Source organism: Sebastes umbrosus, chromosome 1 (genome assembly GCF_015220745.1).
Source record: "Sebastes umbrosus isolate fSebUmb1 chromosome 1, fSebUmb1.pri, whole genome shotgun sequence".
Classification (NCBI taxonomy): Eukaryota; Metazoa; Chordata; class Actinopteri; order Perciformes; family Sebastidae; genus Sebastes; species Sebastes umbrosus.
This window is the reverse complement of record NC_051269.1, coordinates 15,929,589-15,948,139: the sequence shown is the minus strand read 5'-3', so window position 1 is coordinate 15,948,139 and position 18,551 is coordinate 15,929,589. Positions and strand designations below refer to the sequence as shown.

At 39.0% G+C, this 18,551-nt stretch overlaps 1 protein-coding gene across 4 annotated transcripts; it reads left to right on the top strand.

Annotated features, from left to right (window-relative positions):
• Nucleotides 1-698: 698 nt before the first annotated feature.
• Nucleotides 699-16,539, top strand: tfap2c (transcription factor AP-2 gamma (activating enhancer binding protein 2 gamma)). 4 transcript variants are annotated; one of them, XM_037772552.1, is made up of 9 exons: nucleotides 699-761; nucleotides 2,118-2,279; nucleotides 7,987-8,448; nucleotides 9,906-9,957; nucleotides 11,334-11,405; nucleotides 11,953-12,175; nucleotides 13,309-13,427; nucleotides 14,668-14,809; nucleotides 14,954-16,539. In XM_037772552.1, exons 2-9 carry the CDS (start codon nucleotides 2,250-2,252, stop codon nucleotides 15,246-15,248), a joined length of 1,395 nt encoding a protein of 464 aa, XP_037628480.1. In that variant the 5' UTR covers nucleotides 699-761; nucleotides 2,118-2,249; the 3' UTR covers nucleotides 15,249-16,539. The 4 variants fall into 4 exon arrangements, with proteins under 4 accessions (XP_037628480.1, XP_037628497.1, XP_037628472.1 ...); XM_037772569.1 differs by lacking the exon at nucleotides 11,334-11,405; XM_037772544.1 differs by lacking the exons at nucleotides 699-761; nucleotides 2,118-2,279 and adding an exon at nucleotides 5,724-6,135.
• The last annotated feature ends 2,012 nt before the right edge of the window (nucleotides 16,540-18,551 follow it).

The following is an 18,551-nucleotide window of genomic DNA, read 5'->3' as shown; positions in this document are numbered from 1 at the left end:
ATCGTCCAGCGGTGCAGGAAGTAGCCTAGTCAGATCTTTTACTTCAGTAAAAATGGCAAAACTGTAAAAATACTCAATTACAAGTTAAAGTAATGCATTGAAAATGTTACAAACTCACTGTAAATCTCAGTTTAAAACATGTACGTGTATATGAGCAGGACTTTGTTACATTAGGACAAGTTTACAATCCAATCATGGTCCAATATGCCACTTGCATAAACTTGAAAACTTGAAACCTCTGGCACAAACACTGAGAATGGACTTTTTGGTGACATCTTGTGTCAGGTTAAAGTTTTTTAAATTAATATTTATATAATTATACATTCAGGATTTTTTAACGACAGATATGTATTCTTAAAATTACACCTACATCTTGCATTAATGTGTAGCATTTAACAGTTGTACAGCTAATTTTGACTTTTATTCACTGTAGGGGAGTAAAAAGTACATTATATTTCCTTCTGAAATGTAGTGCAGTAGAAGTATACAGTGGAAATACTCAAATAATGTACAAGTGCCTTAAATATGACCTTAAGTACAGCACTTGAGTAAATGTACTTGGTAAAATATATGAATATTTTACTGTCTATATGAGTTAAGATAAACTAGATCCACTGATACTGAACTGTGGTAATGTGAGGATGCAGCCAGCAGGCAGCAGCAGAGTCGTCTTTATCACTCTGTGATTTTACAGACTGGAGCTGGTCGAAGGGTAGAAAGAGAAAACATACAAAGGGGAGTCTGCCTGCTTCTCATTAAATGTAAGTTACACCATAAATAATCCAATCATTGTGGCTCAAATTTAAATAAACACTGTGTACTCTTGTCTTCATCCAGCAGCAGTCTATGGCATGTTGTTTTTCTGTTTGTTGTTGATATATATATGTCTTGCTGAGCACGTTAGATCATCGAATAGGTGGTTTACAGAGAAATAATGCATCAATAATAAGAACCACATAAGCTCATGGAAGTTTTTTTTTTTTTTAATTGATCTCTTATAGTAATCATATAAACTCTTTGTCTTTGCAGCAGGAGCAAAGACAGATGCATTTTCTAGCTGCCCTTTCGTTGCTTTTATATATTTCAATAACATTTTTTTCAAAGCACAGGATTGGTTTTAAGGTGGCCCTATAATTTTGGGAGATACATTTTTATTTGAATGGATGTTTTTAAAGATTCATTTACCAAATCCTGCAAGAGCGAATGTGATGGCCTAAAAATAAAAGAACTATAGTAGCTGCAGTTGTTGAACGCATCTTCAAATAGATTTATTTGAACATTTGTAACAAACTACAATAACATTTAAATAGCATTGATGTTAAACTTTCATTCATTAAGACCATATACATAGCATAAATATTTTAATTCAAATATAGTTGGAAATCATGGGCTTAATAGCTATTTTTTTTTTTTCAAGAAACAAAATAGAGCTGGTCTTTTGCAAGTAAGGCAAAATAGATTAAAAGACATTAGACATAGGAATTAAAATGTTTATTTATTTTTAGAAATGTGAAAATGTTAATAGGCTATAAACACGCACAGTTGTTTCCATTATAAGTCCTAATTATTTGCATTGTTTGATGAGGCTTTATTTCATGGCAGGTGTTTGCAGGTTATTTTTCTCAGAACAAGATGTGTAAGCTACATTCTCCACCACATAGCGAAGACACTTTGATCTGTTCATTAGATTAAGCTAAAGTATTTGGGAGATCAGATAACCAGAGCCATTTTAGGCCTTAAAAAGCCTCAGTGGTTTTGAAAGCAGATTCTTTTGGTCAGCCTGAGGCGATGTGGCTTTTTGTGGGTGGAATTACCTCATCTTGAAAATTTCCCCACGTCTTATTCTCACCTTTTCTTACACTTTATGACATTGTTTCTTTTTTTTTTACTCAACAGTAGCAGATAATTATATGAGATTAACAATAATTCTATCTTTATCTTTATTCAGTTTGTTTTATTTAAAAAAAATACATAATGTTCTTTTAATACATTTGTGCGCTTCTTTTCTCCCCTCAATCCATTTTAATATACATCTTGCTTCATATAAAACATCATAAATGCGTGTTTTTTTTATCGAGGAACTATATAGATGGATTGTTTTGATTTATCCCACTCAGGTGTATTACACCGGATGGCGCATGCGCAGTGCGCCAGCGTCAGGTGAAGTGGTTCAACGTGCAGCTCTCTGATGGTTTCACTCATTCTGCTGCGTCTCTGCTGGATCTACTGCTGCGACCGGAGCCTCGCAGATGTCTGTACTGGAGAGGATAGACTGGAGGGTGAGTACATTCCTGTGTTTTTCACTCTTATACAGCTGACTTAGTTTAACTCAACCTGCATCGTGTTTTATCGCTTTATTGCTGCTGAGCCTATATTTGTTTTATTACTTTCCACCATAATCACCTGTTTGAAATGGCGCGTCTGAATAGCCCCGTGATTAATGCCAATAAGGCCAAGGAGGCTTTATTATCTCAAAAACTCAGAGTAGTTTGGTTTGAGGCTATACTGGATTACAAACCATTGAGGCTATTTTTTTTAAACTGAAATAGACCTTCAATAAAAATAATAGTCATGGGTGTATTTCTCTTCTCTACATTTCTCTCATAATTTCTACAAAATAACTACATGTTTATTTTTTTTATGTTGAATTATAAAAGTCCTGCAGGAATAGAGGGATATCATAAGTGATTCAAATGCAGTTAAAGTCACTATGCCACTGAATAATAAACAAACATACTCTAATATTATTGCAAATTCCCCCACTGTGGGACTAATAGAGGAATATCTTATCTTATCTTATAGGCCTACCATAATATAGGTCATATAACATAATCATGTGAATATAATCTGAATAGTGACTTGCTGACTGGAACTGTTTTGGAAATTCAATTTTGTTTTATCTTCATAATGCTTGGAAAAACCACAAGAGACCATTCATATTAAATGGTCATCAACTGAGTGATCTTAAAAAGGTCTAGTGGGAATATTTGGTTTTACTATGTAAATAGAAACTGTTGTTTGTATATTTTGTATTAAAAATAGATTTTCTCTCTTTTCACAACATAGTGCCCTGTTGGTAGTTATTTTGAAAAGCCACATCAAAAGCAGCCTTAAAACACAATTATTTGTTTTATATATATGGGCAGTATGTTTATAGGAAAACCAAATTGAAAAATCCTTGATTTGGGTGACATGTTTCAGTTTGTCTGGGCATGGATCCATTTAATCTTTACACCTGACATCAGCTGAGTGGGTTGTCACTGCAGTGGAGCTGTCATTAAAATGACAAGCTGAGCATCAGATTTGTTGAAAACATCATCACAGTCAGGCCAAGCGTGACTAACTCCCTTTAGGTCTGCTGCTCAGTCTCAACGTAAAATAACATTTAATCAGCGCGCATTTCACTTCTGCCTCGCATCACAACAAGCCAAGGACCAAACACGCAATAAAACAGAGATAATCCTTCTCGGTCGTCCACGTCCTGTTGTTCCCATCAGATCATCACAGCTTGGGTGCATTGACGCCACAGGCTGTTATCCTAAAAACACAAAGCTCTGTCCATTAATCTCACAAATTATAATCTGACATTTAGTCGTCAAATGATACAAAACCAATTATGAAATGATTCCAAAATAATGGACGTTTACAGTATAGGCCTGTTTTCTGTTGAGGAAGGAGATCTTTTATAATGCTGAATTTAAAAAAAGGTTAAAAAATAAAATAAAATAAACATAAAAATGGACAGTTGGTTCGTTATAATTAAAAAAAAAGAAGAAAAACAAACATCTTTTGTCCTTACTTTGGGTTTTGATGCATATCAAAGCTTCAAAGAAAGCAGCCTTGTTTTGTACATTGTAAAGTCTCCACCAAAAATGTAAATGAAGTTAAGAAAGAGTTGTTTGTTGAGCTCCTTTGAGCTTTAGAGGTTTTTCTGAGAATGATGCTGCTAAAGCCTCGGGCTTAATGCGGTTTGAAACAGCCACTTAACCACCACTGTGAAACACCGACATCACAATGTTTGGGCTTTATTTGAATCACTATGATTCTATTTATACATTCACATAGGAGAGGTGCATTATCTTAATATCTTGCTTATTTGCAACTCAAAATCAACCAATGTTATTTGAGTCGTTAAACACGATGAGTGCAAAGATTTAGCCAAGTTAAGTAGCATGCATAAAGAACATATATACAGTATAGGCTGTTATTCTACTATACGTGTGATAACAGTTAATGTGAATACCACTGCGAATAATAATAATAATAATAATAATAATAACAACAATAATAATAATAATAATAATAATAATAATAATTTATAAAAAATAATTTAAAAACAGGAAATAAAAATAAGAGGCCAACTTTACGTGATTACGTGCAATTCAAATAATTGATAACAATTGCAATAAATGCAGTTATTTATATTGTTAGGCATATATCCTGACTTTAATACAATTAATAGGTTTTATTAACCTACTTAAAAACTCTGAAACAAATGTTGGCCTTTTTTTTCTATTATAATAAACAGAACATGTCGCGTCTATTTTATTGTTAAATTAAGAACACCTGCCCTGTGATTGGCCGAGAGGCATTCCACTGAGCGTCATAACCTCACCGTGGGGTACTCAGTAACCTAGCAACCCATCACTGCAACATTACTTAATCAGAGTTGTGTTGGTTCTGACATACATTGTATGGCAATCTCAATTAAAGCTTTTTATTATTATTTTTACTCAGCAACAAGTGACAATTTGTTGTTTCTTTAATAATTGGAGGGACATTTAAAAAAAACAAAAAAACAAAACAAACAACATATATATATATTTTAATCCGAGTTGTGTTGGTTGTCATACAGATTGTATTGCACTTGTAATTAAAGCTTTTTTTATTTATTTTTTTTTTACTCAGCAACAAGTGACAATTAGTTGCTTCTTTAATAATTGGAGGAATATAAAAAAAACTATAATTTTAATCCGAGTTGTGTTCTGACATAATTATATGGCACTCGTAATTAAAGCTTTTTATTATATATATATTTTTTTACAAAGCAAGAAGTAAAAGTCAGTTGTTTCTTTAATAATTGGAGGAATATTTTAATCTCTCTCTCTCTATTTATATATATATATATATATATATATATATATATATAATTTTAATCCGAGTTGTGTTGGTTCTGACACAAATTGTATGGCACTCGTAATGAATAATTTAATAGTAAATAATAATTTTTAATATATTTTTTTAAAAGCAGAAACAAGTGAAAATTAGTTGCTTCTTCAATAATTTGAGGAATATTGTTTAAAAAAGAAAACTATAATTTTGAATCTCTCCGTTAACCATCATTTTAGTATAGGCTATGTCTGAAAGGAATATAATCCCAAACAGAGCCTACAGGTGTCCTCCTCCTACACATTTAAAGAAAGCCCTGCTTTCATACTGATGGAGCTTTGAGGGGATATAACAACAACAAACACAGTGAAACAAACTAGTAGGTGTTGAGATACTAAACGTGGTGCTCTAGTAAGTAAAGTCAGTGGGTTTAATAAATGTGTGACAGTGTACAGACGGACAGAGCTCTGATTGGTCCGCTGTCCCGCCAATCAGCACTAATTGCATTCTCCCTTCTCTCTGACGTCATCACGCAGAGCGACGCCCCCTCGGAGCGGCTGTACAGTGTTCATATGCGCACCAATAAGACTGAACATCGCTTTTTCGTCCATAAGAGGGAGTCAAGTTTCTTATATGCGCCGTTTTCAGTCGCTTCCACAACACAACGACACAACACGTTGACCGGACGGACTGGGGGGGAAATATTGCTGATTATTTTCTCCCATAGTGGCTGTTGTGAAACTCCTCTCTGAGGTTGGAGAGTCAGTCAGTCAGTCGGTCACTTCAGACACAACTCCGTCTCTTCAAGCAGCTGCAGAACAAGGTGGTGGTTCATGATCACCAGGAAGCTCTTGGGTTTTATTTCTTACCTGGATTATTAACTCGCAGGCGACAAGATTTCTTTTTTCTTTTACTCTTTTTTCTTTTTTTTGTTTGTTGTTGTTGTTTTATAACGGAGAGCCTTTATTCTCTGTGAGGATGTTGTGGAAATTAGCCGACAACGTGAAGTACGAGGATGACTGTGAGGTGAGTTTCGATAAGAGTTTACAAAAACGAAGGAGAAAAAAAAAAGTGCCTTTTATGATTGACATCCAACTAAAGTGTATCAATCAACAACAGCAAGGGTGACTGACTATATAGGTTGATTTTTATCTTATGCTATAATGATAAGATAAGATAATAACTAAGATAAAATGGAAATCATAAACGGTCAGCATAACAGACGACACTAGGTGGACAAAAAGCAGCTAAAAAGTCAGTTTGGTAATGTAAATAAATAATAAATTAAATTAAAATAAATTAAATTCAGAATAAATTAACAATAATTATTTCGATGACAACAACAACGGTAGTAATAATAATAATAATAATAATAATAATAATAATTATTATTATTATTATAATAGTACAACATGTATTTTCCAAAGGTAGCATAATTTATAAAAATAAATAAGTAAAGTAAACAAATTAATCTTTACTAACAAGTGAGAATAATATTATATAGGCTATAATTAAATTAAATTAAATAATTCAACTGAATTTCATTCAAAAATAATAAAGTAACCATCTTTCTTTCCTGTACGCCCTAATAATAGCACTATATTCACTTTTATCTCCTTGTATTTTTATATCTGGTGTATATTTTTTTGTACTTTGTACTTTGCACTACTAACTTTTTTTACTGCCTTTTTGCACTGTGGAACTGTGATGCTGGAAACTTGAATTTCCCTCAGGATCAATAAAGTTTCTATCTATCTATCTATCTATCTATCTATCTATCTATCTATCTATCTATGTAGTCTGTGTGAAACCTGAAATTGACTAGAAAGTTGCTTTATGACTTCACCTGGACTTGCCCCCAAGGATTTGAGACTTGATATGACAAAATAATAACTAAAAAACTAAGACAAAACAGCAAATATTCGCATTTGAGAGAAACCTATGACCTTTTTGGGCATTTTTTCTATACAGTCTATACATTTTCCTGTTGATCTGTCTACTATTTGATTGATGGACAAATCTTTTCAGCTCTAATTAGGCAAAAAAAAAAAAACAATATTAACAGCTTTTAAAGGAAAATGTTGAAATAGGATCTACTAGTCTGTGTGAAACCTGAAATTGACTAGAAACTTGCTTTATTTATGACTTGTGGCTTCACAAGGACTTGTCCTCAATGACTTGTGACTTGATTTTGACTTGAACAAAAAAATTGAAAAACAGCTCTTTGATTAATAGACAAATATATTCCAGCTCTTTTTAAACCAAATATTAATGAACTGTGATGCTGGAAACTTGAATTTCCCTCGGGATCAATAAAGTTACTACACATCTATCTATGATCAAATAATAGTCTAAATATATCCACCCTCTTCTCTAAACCATTAGTTATATCTTTAGTGGACACCATACCAGTGGGTAATATTATCCCCTTAAGGGACAAATGTCATCACAATTCAAATAATAAAGTAGCCATCTTTCTTTCCTATATGCCCTACATGTTTATTTTTGTTTATAGCTTATTTTGTATATGGTATATTGGTAGAAATTCAATATGTGTATTCTTATTTTATTCTAACGTTTGTATCTATTCTTTTGTTATTATACTGTTTAACTTGCACCAACAAAACCAAAGCAAATTCCTAGTGTATACCTCTTACACCTGGCAATAAACACGATTCTGATTCTGATTCTGATTCTAATAATAAAATAATAGTCTAAATATATCCACACTCTTCTCTAAACCATTATCTGCATCTTTAGTGGACACCATGCCAGTGGGTATAATATCCCCTTAAGGGACAATAAACGTCATCACTACCTGCCTTCTTGTCATCAGCTGACCTGTCTCCTGTCTCTCTTCTCGTCCTGTCCCTTTAGGAGAGACACGACGGCAGCAGCAATGGGAACCCCCGGCTGCCTCACCTTCCAGCGGTCAGTCAGCACCTCTACAGCCCGTCTCCCTCCCTCTCTCACTCGGCCAGCTCGGACTTCCAGCCGCCCTACTTCCCTCCTCCCTACCAGCCCATCTCCTACCAGCAGTCCGGCGACCCTTACTCCCACCTGGGCGACCCGTTCAACATCAACTCCCTCCACCAGTCGCCGTCGTCCAACCAGCAGCAGTGGCCCGGCCGGCAGGGCCAGGACGGGCTGGGAGCTCACGGGAGGAGCGGCGGCCTGGCGAGTCAGATCCTCGGCCTGGATGGCGGATCCGGCGGGGTGAGGAGGGAAGGCTTCCGGAGGCCGGAGCTGCTGCCTCCACATGTGCACAGCATAGAGGCGTCTGTTATTGGGGATAACATGGGGATGCACGACATGGGGCACGGCCTGGAGGATGTTCAAGTGAGTGGGTTTCATTGAGATATTACACTTTTAGAGCATATGGAGGTCACTGTGTGTGTGTGTGTGTGTGTGTGTGTGTGCAGAGTTTACTGGGTGACACAGGAATAGCCAAATACCACAATGCAATTTAGGACTTGATTCAAGTATACAATAAAGCTAAAATTAATTCCATCAACTCATTAAAGATATTAATATAGCCTTCCATATTGGAAACAGACATATTATTTTCTTTGTTTTGCATGAAAGAGGCAAAAAAAAAAAAGACAGACATTGAATATTGATACTTGAAGTTACGCTTTTAGAGGATATGGAGGTCACTGTGTGTTTGTGTAGAGTTTACTTGCAGACACAGGTATAGCCAAATACCACAATGCAATTTAGGACTTGATTCAAATATACAATAAAAGTTCAAATATATTCCTTTTGTATAACATACTGATCACATTGGAGGTTAAAAAACAATAAAAAACAAAAAAACAAAAACCATCAACTCATTAAAGATATCATATTAATATAGCCTTCCATATTGGAGGTCACTGTGTGTGTGTGTGTGTGTGCAGAGTTTACTTGCAGACACAGGTATAGCCAAATATCACAATAACACAACACAAATGTCATATTAAATCACTCTATTTCCTCATTCACAACATCTCTTACTCAAAGGCAGGAAAAAGGTTTTCAATATAGGCTCTATATAGTGTATACCTACACAAATATCTATATATCTATTATTGCTTGGTACTTTTTCCTTATTCGCCCACCATATAGAGAGCCGGACTAGGACTTGATTCAAGTATATAATAAAAGCTAAATTGTATTCCTTTTTTTATTGTATATCAAACATACTGATCACATTGGAGGTTAAAAAAACAATCACTATCAACTCATTAAAGATATCATATTAATATAGCCTTCCATATTGGAAATAGCCATATTATTTTCTTTTCAAGTGAGTGGGTTTCATTGAGATACTTGAAATTACACTTTTAGAGGATATGGAGGTCAGTGTGTGTGTGTGTGTGTGTGTGTGTGTGTGTGTGTGTGTGTGTGTGTGTGTGTGTGTGTGCGTGTGCGTGTGTGTGTGTGTGTGTGTGTGTGCAGAGTTTACTTGCTGACACAGGTATAGCCAAATACCACAATACAATTTAGGACTTGATTCAAGTATACAATAAAAGCTAAAATTAATTGTTATTGTATATCAAACATACTGATCACATTGGAAGTTAAAAAAACAATCACCATCAACTCATTAAATATATTAATATAGCCTTCCATATTGGAAATAGCCATATTATTTTCTTTGTTTTGCATGAAAGAGGCAAAAAAACAAAACAGACATTGATTATTGTAACATGAATTAATTTCAGCTATAGCTATGTCTCTATAATTGGTGTGTGTGTTTTTTAAAATAATGCATAGGATTGCTTATTGCTATTTCTGTTCTTTTTTTTTATCAGCATGTAGATGACCACAGTGTTATTATGGCAGATCAGACAGTCATCAAAAAAGGTGAGTTTATTGCATGTTTATGAATAATCTAATAATCTTCAATCCTAAAAAGAACCCACATTTGAAAAGAAAAAAAACAAGTTTTGGAAAATGCTGCCTGGGGTACATGTGCCTATTGAGATGCAGTAATTACTGGCAAGGGCTGGAAATTTACTGTAAGCACCGTCATTTTTTTTTTTTTTTCTCACTCTCTACATACTTGGAATTGTCATAACAATTACTTCTATAGTGGCATGTCAGGGCACTCAGTTCGAGAGTACAGTCTTGTATTTGTACTTGCACTGCACACACTGATAATCCTCATAGACCATGAGATGCACTTATCTAAGCTGGATGTGATCCTTGGCCTATTCTGTTGGTGAAGGTGCTTGAATGGGTGCCCAGTGGGAAAGAACTGATCCCTTTCAAAAAAAAAAAAAAAAACGACAGGCTTCAGCTGACAAGACATGAAAATTGAGCAATCTCACAACTCTCGGTGTTGACTGTGAGAGAGAGGGAGAGAGAGAGAGAGAGTAGGAAAGCTTTGGATCATCTTTAGGCTGGTTAAGCTGTGCAATTGCAGCTCTTTTCAGTGCACGTTAACAGGAAATTATGAGATGATCTTGGAGCAGTGTTTGGCTCTGCAGAACCAGCTTTTTGGCAGGGTGTGGCATTAGGCTCGCATGTGAAGGACAGTTTAGTTATTTGTCGGGACATGAACTGTTTTGAGGGAGAACTTATTCCCGCTGTTTTGTCACCAGGGCTTCATTAAACAGACTTTGAGCCAGAGATCAGCTAGAGCAACGTTATTCTATTGCTTATCTTTCTTTTCACATTTATTCAAACCATACACAGGCAGATAGATAGATAGATAGATAGATAGATAGATAGTTAGTTAGACAGATAGATAGTTAGTTAGATAGATAGATAGATAGATAGATAGATAGATTAAATGCTGCAAAAATCTATAAAAAGTATTATGAAATACAGGTTTTACCTTTCATTTTAAACTGTAAACCTCATGCTTTATTTTCTCACTATCATGCCTGACCAATATCCCAGCAGTGTGCTTAATTCAATGATTTTTATTTATGTGATATTTTACAGTGAATATTGTGTTGTTTTTGTTTTCGAAAGCATTATAGCAAAAAACTGTGACAATAATACGATACTAGTTACATGCAGGAAGCCATTTGCGCGGCACAACAAACCAACCAGTCTTCATTCATTATTTGTTACGGAAACAAGTGAAGGCTCATTATATTGTTCCCATGCTCAAGGGCACGCTCTGGGCAATCTAGGTTTTCCACTTTGTAAACAATGGCATGTCATTCCCCAGCCATGTGCCCCAGAGGAGCCTTAAAGCAGCCATGTGACTCTGTGATTTTTTGTCTCAGTATTAGGACTGCGAGGTGGCAGGAACCTTGATCGCTTACAGAGGACTTATTATCAGGGGGGCATTCTTGCGGGTGAGGATGAAGATAGCTCTGTTTTTTAGTGTGCTGTGCTGTTTTGTTTGTCCGAGTGCTTTTGTGGGGAGGGGGGGGGGGGGGGGGGGGGGGGGGGGGGTGGGTGTTTGGTTAAAGACTTCGTCTGACTTTAGAAGCAGCAAAAACACTCACACATCGTCTAGAATAGCCTTTTGAGACCAAATAATAAATGGTTCTGAGGTGCATCTGTGGCTTAGACGAGGGGCTGTATGTGTGTACCTGTTTGTGGATGGTGTTTGGCATGAGGGCATCCAATGTTTGGAAAACTACACAATATTTCAAAAGTCTTTACTGGTTTTCTCAGTCGTGCAGAGCTGCATACACACTCTTGCTTGTGATAACAAGAAAACACAGATTCCCTGTTGCACAGAAAGGATTATGATGATTTAGAGCTTATGTACATACACAGGAAAAGTGCACATATAAACCACTTCTGTTGCACAACCAGAATCTCTTTTTTTTTTGCTTTTGTTCTTCTTCACTCTTCAGCTTACCCACATTCTTTTTTTCCTCCTTCACCCTCCAGGGCCTGTCACTCTACCCAAAGGCAACGCGCTGGGTCTTCCTTACCAGAAAGAGTCCCTCCTGGGCATGGTGTCGAACCCCACAGAGGTGTTCTGCTCCGTACCGGGCCGCCTCTCCTTGCTGAGTTCGACATCCAAGTACAAGGTTACCGTGGCCGAGGTCCAGAGACGTCTGTCGCCCCCTGAGTGCCTCAACGCATCGCTGCTGGGAGGTGTTTTACGCAGGTCAGAGCTCAAGATTTAATGATATGTCCCTGTTGTTGCTGTTTGTAAAAGTCTTCAACATAACAGGAATACACTAGATTCACAAAAAAAACAAGGGAAACTAACTCAAACATAATTCATTTCCATGTTTTTTAAATATCTGTTATCTGCAAGCTTTTGATAAGGTCGTCTCAGATATAAATACTCATCAAACTGAGGAGTCGCAGCTCTAGACTAAAGCTCAGCAGCCCATGGGGAAAAGGCTTTTTTTCTAAAAACACAGCTCGGCTCTGTTGCTCCGGCTCATCAGTTTTTTCTGCGTAAGGTTCGTGACATTCTTTGTGTGGTCTGCAATTTTGGTTCTCTGCTTCCTCCAGGGATAGGTTACATCAACACAGTTAGTACCAATCGTACCAATCTGTGGGTGTGTGTGCATTTGTGTATTCGTCGTGGGTAGGCTTATCCGTGGCAAGCGCAGTTGACCTTATGGCACATATGTTAGTGTGGCAGTCTGTTGAGGGACTGTGAGGTTACAGTATGTGCTACCCAACACCCCTGACTGGAGCGTTTTGTGCTTGGAGTGCACGTTTGCCACTTCCCATGTGCCTGTGTTGTTAATGCTGACACACACACACACACATGCACAATCACAGACATTTTTAAGTAGGTCATATAGCACTAGGAGGGGGATCGTTAGCAGAGGGACAGGGGGAAGAGGGGGTGGGGGTGGGGGTGCACTCGTACACACATATGCCTCCCTTAAAGATGCTCCCTCTCTCACCCGCCGCCGTGGAGAGGGAGAGCTCGCCCTCCAGTCATGCGTAAAACCGGATCGGCCAACGCAAGTGGGGAGTTTAAGTGTTTCTGCAAACGAGGGATTTCTCTGCCGCGCTTTTTGAGCGGAAGCATCACTTGTGTTCGTGTTTTTTAGGTCAGGAGGGCCTGTTTGTGTGATTTATTTGTTATCAAGAGTGCAGGAGTGAGGGCAAGACCTCCTCTGACAGGTTATGTCTGCAGTCTGGATTTATGGGTGAAATGCCCTTATGCAGATACTAATCAAAGGGAAATGTGTGAAGGGATTGGCAAATGCTCCTTTGCCAATTTACCACAAACATAAATAATGTAGACAATAACATTGTGTTCTTCTTCTGCAGAGCCAAGTCAAAAAACGGAGGTCGCTCTCTGAGAGAAAAGCTGGACAAGATCGGGCTCAACCTGCCTGCAGGAAGAAGGAAGGCCGCCAATGTCACCCTGCTTACCTCACTAGTAGAAGGTAGGACATGTCACTCACTAGGGCACAGCGTCTTCTCGGGTGTAATTGCTGTTTGCGGCGGCTGGAATGTCGCCATATTAGTGTGAGAACGTCAATCTCATTCACATAGCATGTGTGTGTGTTTTAAGTACCGTGCGATATCTTAACTCTTTCTTCTCCAAACACTGTTCATTGTTGAAATACTTGAAGTAAAGTTTTCTTTCTTGGGGAATGTTAGCTGTTTCTTTTGGTTCCCACGGTGATTCTGTCCATTTAGACAAAATCAGATTTGCTTGAATGTGAGCTGCACAACACTCACAAAACATTTCAGCACCAATTCTACCACTGTTACGATTGTATTATTTGACATGGTCTGATATATTCTTCCTTTAAATGTCTGCATCATGTAACATGATCGTCAGTTATTATAATATCAGAAAGTTACGTAGTCATAATGACGACACAGCACGACACCTTCACTTCCATTTTGTCAGTGCCTTGAATACTAAAACATCAGTCATCATACCGTAGCCAGACAGTGACACTTCGCCACGCAAACGTTATCGCGTTAACCACATCTACCTGCCGCGGGCTGAGGTAGAATATTTTCCCTCTCTTTGCTCCCTACACGTCTAATTTTTTATAAATGGGGCTGATGATTCTGTGCAGGAGAATGACTGCAGGCGTGTGTTATTTAGAGACCTTCAAAGCTGAATTAAGCCTTGTTATCTTGTGTTCGGCTCGCCAGGAGGGCCTGCTGACCTTAAAGATTGCGCTGCTGAATAGCCGCCCGCATCCTCAAGTGATGTGCGTGCCTATCAATAAGCGGTGCTGTTGGCGCCGCGGGCGCTCTCTGCTAGCATTTATCCGCATAAGCCCATTATGACCATGCAAGTCAAACCACCCTCAAGACGGAAATATATTCATCTCGCTAGCTCCTCTTCCCCCTGAGCTAGGAGACTGAGCACAGCTGATTATTCTGTAGTTCAGCTGCTTCACTTCATGTGCCTTGATGCTTGTGTGTGTCGGGTCCAAAACGGCGCTGCATCGTATAACGCTCTGAATTGATAAATTGCCGAAGCCGGCCAGCTTGCTATTTGATCTTTGCCCAGTGTTGCCGGAGGACATGCAGTGATAATGTCTGTGCAAATTATAATAATCTTTATTCTTTCATAAATATATTTGGTTCGAGACCAAGAGCCAAGTGTCTCGGACTTTTTCCTTTTCTCTTACAAGGTTTGTTTTCTTCTTCTTCTCTTAGGTGAAGCTGTTCATTTAGCAAGAGACTTTGGCTACGTGTGTGAGACAGAGTTCCCTGCAAAGGCGATAGCTGAATACCTGGGCAGGCCGCACGTGGAACGCAACGAGGTTAACTCTCGCAAGAACATGCTCCTTGCTGCCAAGTAAGTGTCTTGTCTGTACGGTGCCTTTAATTTGCATGGGAGTACACCTCTAGCGAAGATGAATGCACCATATCTAGAGCTTTCATTACTGGAGAATACAGTACGTGTGTTCCTTCCTAAATCATTCTGGTTTTCTACCTTCAGGCAAATCTGCAAGGAGTTCACCGACCTGCTCACTCAGGACCGCTCGCCTCTGGGAAACTCTCGGCCGGCCCCCATCATGGAGCCCGGGATCCAGGGCTGCCTGACCCACTTTAGCCTCATCACTCACGGCTTCGGCTCTCCGGCCATCTGCGCCGCCATGACCTCGCTCCAGAACTACCTGAACGAGGCGCTCAAACAAGTGGACAAGATGTACCTGAGCTCCGGCAGCGACACCCAGGGGTCCTCAGACAGTGGGAGCAAATCTGCCGACAAAATGGACAAGCACAGGAAATGAGAGCTCAGAACGGAGAATCCTTACGAACTCGGAAACCCCTTTGAGAGTCCCCTTCATCTTGCCGCCCTGTCTGCCCTTTTTTTGGACTTTTAAAAAAAAAAAAAATCAATAAGTATTGTCATTATGAGAGATGAATTTGTGCGTGAGTGTGAGCGTGTGTGTTTACTCACACCGTTGAATTTATAGCATATTTTTTTGAGGAGTTGATGATTTCTAAGAATTTTGTCACATGCTGGCTGCAAATCAGTCCGGCACCTACGGTGGACGCCCGTGTACTGGTCCTAATGGGAGCCCGAACGCACCATATCACACTAACCACTATGCAGTTGCCAATGTGCTGATGCTACAACGATGGGACCTGCTCTCTGTTGACAAGAGGAGGAAAAGAACAAAGTGCGTACTGTCTTTTTTCTCCCTAAAGGACATCATTTCAAGATGAGTTGCTGTGGCTGTGAATTCCTCTCAGCTCCCCCCCCACCTCCCAACCTCATCCTCCTGCTCTGTCTGGAGGCAAATCCACTGATTTCCTGTGTCTCAATGGACTTGCAAAGGACAATTTTTATATGAGAAAGAGAGAGAAGAAAATCCACTTCATTTTCTTTCTTTCTGTTTTTTTTGTGTGTGCTCGATTTGTACAACCACTTCAAAATGGCTCCAGTGTTATTGTGCTTTGTTCATGAAAAGATGATTTGAATCTTATGTAGGCCCGAATGAGAAAAGACGATTTTTTTTGGGGGGGGGTTTGTCAGTCTGTGTTTGGTCAGAAACCAGAGACGTTACAGCCTCTCCAGTGTTCATGTGGATTACAGGCATAGCAATGCTTCCATTGTTACTCCATCTTTTTTAAACCTGGCGGCGTCATTTTGGTGACCGCGTTAGGCCATTCTTAGTATTTAAAAAGTTACCACCAACCTACCAACCACGTCAGTCCTGCCAGAGTGTGTGTATGTATGTATGTATGTTGTGAGAACATGTGTAAATGTATATATTTCTTTCTTTTAAAATGTTTTTAATTAGACATTAAATTCCAAACAAATAATTTTATCCAGTGTCTTGTCCTGGATGTAAATATTTTCTAATTTATGTTGTAATTTAATGGGCTTGTGTAAATAACGGTATCATTCTGGTGTACGGTTTTGATTATATGATGTTTAACTTTTATAAATGGGTTAGTTTTTTATCGAGTAGAGGTTAGGAAGTGGGCATGATATACTTTTTTGAAAATATGTAAAAAAAAAAAAAAAATGTTTTAAAGTTTCAGGAAAAAATAAAAATAAAATGAAAGACTCGAGCCTGATTCAGTGAGTCGGTGATGTTGCCAAGGCTGAGCACAAACACACATATCTTTTTGGTGCGCTATTGTTCCGTAGCCCCCTTTTCGGCAGTAGTTCACAGATGATGGTTAAGTCATGTGTTGGAAGAGTTTCCTATTAATAAACAGCAAAGAAAACCCCCCAAACTAATAGGAACAGTAGTCATCATTATCTGCTCCCACTTAGCTTCACAAATAGGCTGTGTGGCTCAGTGAAGGCAGAGACCTCAAGAGTACATCATGTGATGAACAAAGATGCACAGCTGAGAGCAGACAAGTGACTTTCTATGTTCAAACAGAAAAATATTGACACACACTGACTTAATATCTTTTCTTCCCATGCTTGTCTCCTGTTCACCGATACTTCCTCTTTCTCTTTCCTATTTCCTGCCTTTGGAGTAGGTGTGAAGTGTCGATCTGCTTTTAGTTTCAAGGTGTATTTTGTCTATTGAAAGGCAGCGCTCCAAGTTTCACGCTGCAGATGACACTTCCTTTGATGTCTGTGAGAAAAAAGAAAATGGTGCAAAACTGCAGATGGGATTTACATGTGTGGCGCGAGGTTGCTTAATCATCACTCGCCTAGCCGGTTCCTGCTGATTCATGTGGTCTGTCTGTTTATGTGTTTCAGGAGCTTGAGAGTGACAACAAACCAGTGCAGACACATTTGTGACATACTGTATAGCTGGATTTATGGGTAGTATCAATTTCAATATACATTTTCTCCTCATGTGTGCTGCATGTATCCAGATTTGGAGGTCAGTAGGTGAAACCAGTGTTTCACAAAGACTGCATGTTATATAGAGAGGCCTCAGCAGCAGCAGCAGCAGCAGCAGTGTGCCGAACCTAGCAGTTAAACAAGTATCAGCCTCTCCCCTCAGAACCTGTTCAACCAGACCTGTCAACCTGGTGGCTCGCTGCCCTCACAGCGGTTGACTTTAACTGCCTTCAGTTACTTGCAGCTTGTACGCGTCTTTGGCCCTGAGAGAGGCGATAATAGAAGGAGGAGGTGTAGGAGGAGGAGGAGGAGGTATTGGTGAAGGCTGGTGGAGGGAGAGAAAGAGGCGGTGTACTTTGAGTGTCTTTGATGACCAGTTGAATGCAGTTGAACGCGGTTGAACGCGGTTGAGACAGCCTTCCTGTGTCTGAGGCTTTGATTGGAAGTTATTTGCTCTGTCCCTTTTCTCACGACTCTCTTTCATGTTGTCACTCTGTCAGTCACATCGCTTCGCTTTGTTTTGGCATCCGTGAGCTATTAAACACACACACACACACACACACACACACACACACTTTCCTCACCTTTTCATTTCAGCGGAGGAGATCCCCTCTGAGCAAGTGTGCCGAGTTAGAGCTTGTCAGATGAGTATCTTAAAGGAATACTTCACCCACAAAATGACCAGCCCGTTCTCATTCCCAGGGCGTCAAATAGCGACGCTTTGTTATGACAAGGCACCCTTTAGCGTCAGTATGAGATGCACCGGGCTTTCCATTAACTACAATGTAAACCCATCCACGGCAACAGTAAATTTAAACTTTATGACAATCGTCATATACGTACATGCAGGTACATACATGAAATTCGACCTCTGCATTTAACCCATCCAAAGCGTTGTATAGGAGCAGTTGGCTGCTGTGAAGCAGCCGGGGAGCAACTTGTTCAGTGTCTCACTCAAGGACACTTCGACTTGTGGACATGAGGAGCCGCCAACCTTGTGGTTACAACCCGCTCTACCCACTGAGCTACAGCCGCCCCACGCACAGGGAAAGTGCTGTAGTGACATAGTTCAAAGAGCGAAAGAGATACAGCGGTTGGGCGGGAGGGGAGGTGGAACTCATCCAGGAGGCCGCTGTTCGTGTCCAGTGCGTTACGTTTCACTTTCATTTTACAATCAGCTGTTCGTTCGTGTCCCGTATTCACAACGTCCAGTCACATTTTCACTGTAAAAACGTAGGAATTTTAAGGCCAACCGTTGTTTTTTCCTAAACCTAAC